At 39.5% G+C, this 9,854-nt stretch overlaps 1 protein-coding gene across 1 annotated transcript; it reads left to right on the forward strand.

The window, feature by feature from the left end:
* LOC108660641 lies at positions 6,750–8,303 on the forward strand. The gene is made up of 3 exons (XM_018114894.1): positions 6,750–7,173; positions 7,309–7,922; positions 8,037–8,303. The coding sequence occupies exons 1-3, from the start codon at positions 6,750–6,752 to the stop codon at positions 8,301–8,303; spliced, it is 1,305 nt and encodes a 434-aa protein (XP_017970383.1).

Consider the following 9,854-nt stretch of genomic DNA (forward strand, 5'->3'; position numbering starts at 1 on the left):
ATAATTATAATATAAAATTAAAAAAAAATAGCACATTTGGCAGGGTGTGAACGCACCCTGCCAGGCACCATATTTCTTGCCAGGCGCCACCCTCACCTTGCCAGACGCGAAAAATTCACGTCTGGCAGAGTAGTGGAGCGTGCCCCCTTCAACCCAGTATAAAGGGGGCACTGTAGCAACTCGAGAGGGGGGAGTGGCAACCCAAAAACAAATCCAGAAAAATCCCTCACAGCAAAACCCCTAGGAATCCTTAGCAGCCAAAAAAACCACAATCGAAAAAAATAAAAAATCCTAACTTCTAGCAGCCGAATACCACAACCAAATTTTCTCTACCCTTCTAACAGCCAGAATCAACCACAAATCCACAGTAAAAAGAAATACAAAAAATAGTAAAAATCAACAAAAATATATATAATGGAGATGGAGAAACAATGAGGTTTTTTTGTTCTTTTAGGGGTGGATTTTGATTTTTGGGGAGGATTTTTTTGGTTTGGGTAGGGCAGCCGGTTGAGGAGTAAAAGCTTTGGGTTAGCCACTGGCGGAAGGAAGGGGCTGAGAGAGAGGAGAGTTACGGGTCGCTTGTCGCTGGTTAGAAGAGGGCAGTTTAGGGAGTTTTTTTTAGTGCCGTCGACGAAGGGAGCAAAGCCAGATCTGGGCGACGTCGACGAAAAGGAGATCTGGTTGTCTGGGTGGTGGCTGCCGGGTGAGGGGTCTGGATAGTCGATGAAAGGAGGGAGATCCGGTCTGAGCGACGTCGGCAAAAAAAAGATCTAGTTGTTTGGGTGGTGGTTGCCGGTGAGGGGTCTTTGAGAGAGAAAGATCGGCGTCGCAGGGTTAGGAATAGTGAAGCTTGGATTGCCACTGGTTAGGAGGAACTTTGGGTCCTACCGTCGATGGGCATAGAGAAAGGTGAGATTTTTAAAGAGAGAGGAAAGAATCTGACGAGTAGAGAGAAACAAAAAAGGGAAAATGGGGAGAGATGAAAGAAAAGAAGGATTTTATAGTTAGGGTTAGAGTGAAACGACGTCGTTTTGGGCATTTGGGGGCTGCTGGACCAGGGACCAAACGGTGGGTTTTGAGAGGCAGACCAGTTGGGCCAGGCCGATCATGTTGGGCTACTGTTAACCCACTGAAGGTATACACCTATTTTTTGTTTTGATTTTGTGGTTGTGCTTGGCAATGGAAATTAAAAAAAAATTATTAGAAAATAAAAATTAAAAAAAATAGATGAGGATAAAATAAGATGTTTAATGATACAAAAAAAATGAATGATGAATGAATGAATGAATGATGATAAAAAAATGAGATTAGATAAAAAAAAATATAAATATAAAAAATTGATTAAATATAATAAAATTAANATAAACATTTAATTATTAAAAAGATTAATAGATTTATTTAAGTAGTAAGTATAGGAAAAGTAAACATTGAATGGTAGAAATAGATTTATTTACATTAATAATATATGCACATATTTGGATTTAGAATATTGTTTAGAAAAAATATAAGTGTGGGGAAGGATGAAATGTGGAATATATTCATAAGATACATAGTTATGTCAATGTATATAGAAACCATAGGAATGAGAATAAATTAGAAAGAATTAGAATTAAAATGTAATGAAACAAAAATATGAAAATATTAAAAAAAGGGGGCTTTATATAAAATGGAGAGGGATATAGATGAAGAGAGAATGAAATTAGGATAAGATAAGGAATTATCAACAAAGTTGTTTAATTTAATACCGATGATGGGATGATTGGTCGGGACGCGAGAAATCGTAATCCCGGGCCAATTTTTCCTAGGTTCGAAATCCGAAATAAGGCTTTATCAGCATGATAGGAGGGCTTCGATTTCGAGATCCCAAAATTTTTATAAGTAAAAATTTAACAACACAAAATCATTCAAAAAAAAATAATAAATAAAAAAAGAAGAAAAAATAATAATAATGATAATTCAAATATGTATATAATAAATTTATGAAAAGGTAATATCCATGACATAAAATAGACAAATAATAAAAACTATTAATAAAGAAAATCCAAGACAATAAATAATTATGCATTAAGTATCTAGTGGTAAAAGGTATTGATTAATAAACATTATATAAAAGAAATAAGATAGGAAATATCAAAGAAAAAAACTTAGAATAAAAAATGTAAAATATAAAAGCAAAATAAATAAAAGATATGATAATAAAAAATAAAATAATGATTAAATAATAATAATGATAAGAATAGTTAATTGCATTAGCATAGCATATATATTGCATCGTGCATATCATTGCATATAAATATTTTTTTTTACGAGTTAAGCCTCGATGATGGGATCTTCCGAGGATCTTGCGAAGGCTAGTATTTCTCGAAAAGTTCCCTAGATGAAAAGATATCCCCGAGTCCCACCAGTATGATGGGAGGGCTTGAGAAACATATTTAATAAAAAGTTTTCACTCGTATTAGGTTCATCATGCATGAAAACATTACTTTTAAAAGCAAAACGTATGATGATCCCGATGATGGGAATTATTCGTTGAATTTACGAAGGCGAATTTCTCGGATAATTTCCTAGGTGAGAGAATACTCCGAATCCCACCAGCATGATGGGCGAATCCCGGAGGATATCCTCTATAAAAGGTCATTTGTTCGACATTTTTTTATCTCACGCCATGCATTTCATCTTACTTCACATTTGCATTTCATTTTAGAATCAAATAAAATAATTTAATAAGATTGGGGATAAAATAAGTGAATAATAGCTAAGGAAATATAGTGAACTTAAAAAAATTAAAGCCTAATCGGATAATCTAAAAAATGGTACCGTTCATGAAACGGGCGTCTCGGGGATGCTAATCCTTCCCCGAGCGTAATCGTACTCCCGAGCCTAGATCTAGAAAATCGTAGACCAGTTTAAGGTTCTCTTCGGTGGACTTCAAATTAATTTAAAGTTTCGTCGATTAGAATCGAGTCAATAGGTGGCCAATCGCACCTAGTAAAAAGATTGGTGGCGACTCCTAGTTTTAGAGTTTTCACTCGCGTCTAGCGATCGGGTTCTGGGACCTGCACGTTACGACAACTGGCGACTCCACTAGGGACTACCGAGAGTCGAACCATTAAATAATAATAGGTTATCCAATGCTTTAAATAATTCGATGTTTCCTTAGTGTTGATGATTTGTTCTGCATATTTTGATTAGTGCATTTGTTTATTTCGCATTTGTTACTTAATTGCTTTTAATAATTGTGGGGATTTAGGATAGAGGGGTGTGAGAATGTTACTCCAAACTAGATGTTTTCCTTCACACACACAGCACATTTTGCATTCATGCATAAACCCTCTACCCGAGTTATGTCCTTTTTAGGAGGGAGTTTAGTAGCTGCACTCTCGTGAGGTGATAACCTCCGCACGGGCTAGTGAAGACTCCCACTCAAATCGAACCTAGTCCGTTTGAAGCTTGTAATGGGTGAGGACCGAGGTGCCTTACTAGTCCGTGTGGATGACAGTGAGCAACGATTTGGGAACCTTAGCTCTGTTTATAAACCCCACTCAGCATATAGAATACCAAGAGCAGCTTAACCCTAGGTAGGGCCATACCCGTGAGAGTATACCCTATAAATAGGTACACATGAAGGAATTTCTTCCACTCCCTCTATTTAAAATTTTTCCACGAGATAATAAAGTATCGTGGAGTAGACAGTAATACCCATGATATTGCTTATTATTCTCTCATTATTTTTAACACTCCATTCTTTCTTTTTACCATACTAACTTAAGTTTATTTTGCTTGTCATGTGCATGTTACATGTTCATTTGCATGCATCGTAATTGCATATAGGAGAAATATTGGCTACACAACATCCAACCTAAGAGATTCCGATTACATCCATGGCATCGTCATCAGCAAGTCCACTCAACATATACAGAAATGACTATGAGATAGAGTTACAGATGGGGCAAATTCAACAAAAAAAGGAGATTGTTTGACCCAAGGACATATCCCAACTTTACCCGAGAGAGTTCACCTGGACCTTCAACAGAATGACTTCACAAAGATGATAAGAATTTGGGAACAATAGGGGCGTGCTCACTGAGACAATTTTCAGAGCAAGTATGGACACATTGCATGGCTCCTATATGTACCTGTCGACGACTAGATGCTCCGAGCCTTCGTCCAATTTTGGGATCCTTCATACCGTTGCTTTGTCTTTAACAAGGTGGACATGACCCCTACCATAGAAGAGTACTCCTTTCTACTCCGGATAGATCACATGCAGCCTGACAAGATCTATTGGAGGGTTCAGAAGACGAGACACTGACAGAAGTTGGCCAAGTTGCTAGGAATGACTACGGTAGAAGTGGATCAGCACCTGAAGAAGAAAGGAGACACATAATGCCTTCCGTGGAGTTTTTTGAACGGATATATTAAAAAAACACATGGAAGATGAACAAGGTCTCCTAGCTTTCGCAATGGCAATCTATGGCTTAGTGGTCTTCCCGAAGGTTCTAGGTCATGTGGAGGTATCAGTCATAAACTTCTTCGATCAGGTGACAAGGAACATTAACCCGGCCCCATCCATCTTAGCTGAAATCTTCAGATCCTTGAATTTCTGTCGGCACAAAGGCGAGGGACGATTCATAAGATGTGCCAAACTCTTAACCATATGGATCAAAAGCCATTTTGAATGTAAAGAAAACAAATTTCGAAAGCTTTATCTGTCTACGAGTTGCCATATCCTTGAGTTCTACGAAAGTGAATGGCCCGACTGCAAGAGGAAAAAAGAGTGGGTCACGAGGCTCCGGAGGTTAATGAGCGTTGAAGTGACTTGGAGAGCTCCATGGATGTCGCAAATGCAAGTGATGTATAAATACAGGGACATGCCGTGGGTGCCGTTGATGGGACCATGGGGAGCCATTAGCTATGCACCGATAATGGTACAGAGACAGTTCAGATCTGAGTAATTCGTGCCCATGACTCACCAGCTCAACCAGTTAGAGTTTATATACGGAGAGTCGAAAATGCTAAGGAAAATTGAGGAAATTGCACAAGACTGAAAGAAAACATGCCGAGTGGATTAAGGGAGGTTTACCGATGAAGTCACCATAGGATATGATACTTGGCACGACCAAAGGGTGAAAAATGTCATATGCCTCCCGAGAAATCCATCAAAACATCCCATAAACCCAGAACTTCAAGATGTCCTGCTAGAGAGCAAGTTGACAAGAAAGAGACTTGAAAAGGAGATGATAAATATGAAGCGGAGACATGAGGATGAGCTAGAAAGTGAAGAAAGAGACGGCAAGAAAAGTACGGATGGCTTTGGAAAAGCGGGATGAGTGGCAAAACAAGTTTGAGGAAGTGAACATGGCAAATTCTTCTCTGATAGCCAAAATGCAAGAACTCTAAAGTGTCAACAATGCTTTGCAGCACGAGGTACGAAGACAAGAACAAACTATCCAAGAGTTAAGAAATGATTGCGGCTTGATGGAAACTGCCATGGAGGGCTACAAGGCACAGTATGAAGCAGTAAGGCAAGAGTATTTTCAAATGAGGGAAAGAAATGATTCGTGCACATAAAGCCTTCAAAGGAAAGAAGCTAAAATGCGATGGATACTGAGACAGATGAGAGAAGTGGCATTTAGAGCGCGAGTAATGACAGACAAGACCAAAAAACTCAGGCAAGGGATTCTTTCCAGGGATGAATTGAGTGAGCGGTTGATCGATCACCTCAGGATGGTTAAAGACCAATATGACAAAGTTGGTTTTTCCTTTTAGTAGTTATGTAATGGTTTTAGACAATGATGTAATCGGATATTTCAGTTCTATGGATGTGGAATTTCTTATGGTAAATGTTGGATGATCAATATTTTTCCTATTTTTCTTCTTCTCTTCAAATACATTTCACTTGCATCATAGTTACATGATTCATATAAATAATAACAAATGCCAATGCACTCATCAACATAAAATTCTAACTTATCCATTTGGCCCATAGAAGAACAAAATTCCAAAGAAACGAACCCTACACAGATACAACACAAAAGCTCGCTCTAAGATCATGGGGGACGAACACTCGGAGAGACTGGACAAGATCGAGAGGAAGCAAGAAGAGATTTTGGGTCAGTTGTCAAAGATTTTGGAGTTGATGTCGACAGATAAAGGGAAGAGAGTGGCGGGGAGTTCTGGTGCACCAGAAGATGTTCAATAGACAGAAGCCAATACAAACCTTGTATATCCACTAGGATTTACACCACCATCAATAAGGAATGCGTCTATCCCCATGCCATCGATAGGACAATATCCGTTCTTTGGGATGCCAATGCCTACAGGGCCACCACCGATTTATGCCCAATAAAGGCCAATTGGAGGGGCAAGTCCTTCAGATCCCATCTTTGTACCTGATCTGGACGATCCAAAGGAACAAGGGAAGCTCAAGTGTGGATCCGTTGAATCGAAAGACAATCCTAATACCCACCAGAAATTTGACCTTTTGGAGGAGAGACTAATCATGATAGAAGGAATGGGAATGTATTATTTTATGGATGTAATCGAACTCTGTCTTGTTTCAGATGTGGTTATACCCCAAAAATTCAAAGTTTCAGACTTTGAAAAGTATGATGGAACCAAGTGCCCGGTCACACACANCTCTGTCTTGTTTCAGATGTGGTTATACCCCCAAAATTCAAAGTTTCTGACTTTGAAAAGTATGATGGAACAAGTGCTCGGTCACGCACATCACTATGTATTGCAGAAGGATGGCTGCATATGCCCATGATGACAAGCTCTTGATACATTGCTTCCAAGATAGCCTCATTGGTGTTGCAGCAAAGTGGTACATCCAATTGGACCGTAATCGAATCCACACATGGAAAGACCTTGCTCGGGTGTTTGTAGCTCAATATAAGCATGTTACAAATATGGCTCTGGATCGCCTTTCTTTACAAAATATGGAGAAAAAACCTACTGAAAGCTTCAAAGAATATGCTCAAAGATGGAGGAATATGGCTTCTCAAGTTCAACCACCATTGATTGAGAAAGAGACTACCGTGATGTTCGTTAACACCTTACGAGCCCCTTACTATGAACGATTGGTCGGTAGTGCCACAAAGAACTTCGCTGATATGGTGATTTCAGGAGAGATGATAGAGACTACCATTATGCAAGGGAAGATAGAAGGAGGTGATACGACACACATGAAAAAAGAGGGAACTTTTAAGAAGAAGGAAGGATAAGCCCAAGCCATCACTTCGGGACAACCCCAAGGAGGAAGCTACAATCCTTACTAGCCATATCCACTATACCCCTATTACCCAGTTGTGAATAATGCTTCACAAAGCCCATACCTATATCCACCAATGCCAAATGCCTTTTCTAACCTGTACCCATATGCTCCTATCCAATGGACACCTTACCCCACAAATATCCACCCACCTACTTTCACACCCGTTACAGCTTCAACCACACAACAGATAACACCTTCAAACAACCATACTATCGGTGAATCAAGAGGTTGGCGAAACAAGCAAGAAAAAGTGCAATTTGACCCAATCCCAATCCCATATGCTGAACTCTTCACTCAGTTAATTGCAAACCATCTAGTGGCACCTTTATACATAGAGCCATTAAAACCTCCATTCTCGAGATGGTATGACGCTTCCGCCCATTGTGATTATCAATATGGAATCGAAGGTCACTCGATCAAGAATTGTACAACATTCAAACATAAGGTGCAAGGGTTGATCAAGGCAGGAATCCTGAATTTTGGAAAGAAGTCGAAATATAATGTTAACAACAACCCATTGCCAAATCATGCTAGGGCAGGGGTAAATGCAATCGAAGGGGAGGTGTATGTTAAAAGCAACATTTGGGAAGTGGAAACTCCTATGAAGAAAGTGTTTGAAGCCTTGGTAAAGGCCGATATGCTCGAGGTTTGGCCGAAATGTCTTGATGTGAATGACTCAAGAAATATCTAAGGATTATACTACTTAAATCACAAAAGATGTGTGGGGCATTTAATTCAAGATTGTAGTTCTTTCTGAAAGGAAGTGCAAGGGATGATTGATGAATCAAGGATTGAATTCTACATGGAAGCCTTAGGGCCAGCAGTAAACATGATGGCTAAAGATTTCACTCACCCAATGAAGATAAAACCTTTAACCATTTTCTATGAACCTAGAGGAGAGTTTGTGGAAGACAGAACCCATGCCAAAATGACCATTGAAGTCCCTAAACCTTTCTCCTACAAAGATGACAAAGCTGTTCCGTGGAACTACAATTGCAATGTACAAGTTTCAAATGCGGGGAAATAGATGGCCGAATTTCAAGATAATGCTGCAAATATAACTGGTGTTGGGGGGATTACCCGTAACGGACGTTGCTATAAACCAGAGGCATTGAAGAATCTCAGGAAAGAGAAGGGAAAAGAAAAATAGCAAAATTCGAGAGAAGAAAAAGTGCAATATCAAGAATCGACAGATGGCTCAAAGGGATCGGTGACGAAAAAAGAAGCTGCAGAGCTCCTCAAGTTCATCAAACACAGTGAGTACAATGTGATCGAGCAATTGAACAGGTTGCTTATCAGCTCGGAACCACATAAGAGCTCTATGATGAGGATTCTGAACCAAACATATGTGGATCACGATATTTCAGTTGAAAATTTAGACTACATCATTGGGAACATTTCAGTGGGTAACATAATATCCTTTAACGATGAAGAAATCCCTTCTGGAGGTAGGAAAAACTACAAAGTCATGCATATCACTACCAAGTGTAAATGTTATACCATCGTAAAAGTGCTGTTTGATAACAGATCGTCCTTGAATGTGATGCCCATGAGGACCTTGGCCCGCTTACCCATGACATGTCTTACATGAGAAAGAGTTAGATGATTGTGAAAGCCTTTGATGGGATGAGGAGAGAAGTAGTAGGGGACATTGAGATACCGATAGAAATCGACTCGTGTACCTTTACCACTGAATTTCAAATTATGGATATCGCTCCTTCATACAATTATTTGTTGGGAAGACCTTGGATCCATTTGGTTGGGGCCATACCTTCATCGCTTCACCAAAAGGTCAAGTTCATTATGGATGGGAAGATTGTATGTGTTAACGGGGAATAAGACTTCCTCATAAGCAAGCCAGCGGATACTCTTTACTTGAAAGCGACGGAAGAAGTGCTTGAATGTTCCTTTCGATCCTTCGAGTTTGTTAATACCACATATGTTGGAGAAAGAACCACACCACCCATTTCGAGGCTTTCCAAAACCATCAAGATGGCTGTCAGTCAGATAGTAGGGAAAGGATACCGAGTGCGGGTAGGATTGGGAAAAGAGCTACAAGGCATTAAAAGGCCAATACGTGCTACCAAAAATGAAGAAAGGTTTGGCTTGGGATATAAGCTGACTAAGAAGGAAAGAGAAGAAATAATAGCCGAAAGAAGAAGGGAAAGGTTGGCTCGTTTTAAGGGGCACTAGTTAGAAAACCATAAAATGATATATCCTCATCTCTTCGAGACATTTCGGTCCAGAGGTTGCATCTTTCCTGAATCACTCACCGTTGAGAGCCGAGAATTAGTGTCAGCATTAGAGGAAGCCTTTTCTGATTTATCAATATGTGTAATGGAGGAAGGCAAAAAGCAGCTAAGAAATATGAAGGGGATCCCTACTACATACCTCGGACCACCTGAGCTGAAGTTGAACAGTTGGACCACAATGAGTTTACCAGTCACTTGTGATTCAATTTCAAAGTAATGCAAACTAAACATCCGTGCTTATGCCCAAGAGCATTGGAAATTTTATGTATCGAGCTTTTTATCATTTATCATTCTAATAAATTGACATGCGTAGTGCATTTCTCATA

Source organism: Theobroma cacao, chromosome 2 (genome assembly GCF_000208745.1).
Source record: "Theobroma cacao cultivar B97-61/B2 chromosome 2, Criollo_cocoa_genome_V2, whole genome shotgun sequence".
Lineage (NCBI taxonomy): Eukaryota > Viridiplantae > Streptophyta > Magnoliopsida > Malvales > Malvaceae > Theobroma > Theobroma cacao.

Excerpts from the sequence above, each read along its gene's own strand:
- LOC108660641 (XM_018114894.1), top strand. The coding sequence starts at position 6,750 with ATGGCTGCATATGCCCATGATGACAAGCTCTTGATACATTGCTTCCAA. Across the intron at positions 7,174-7,308 it reads GCAAGGGAAGATAGAAGGAG|TTGTGAATAATGCTTCACAA; the intron begins GTGATACGACAC and ends CCTATTACCCAG. Across the intron at positions 7,923-8,036 it reads TAAAGGCCGATATGCTCGAG|GAAGTGCAAGGGATGATTGA; the intron begins GTTTGGCCGAAA and ends TCTTTCTGAAAG.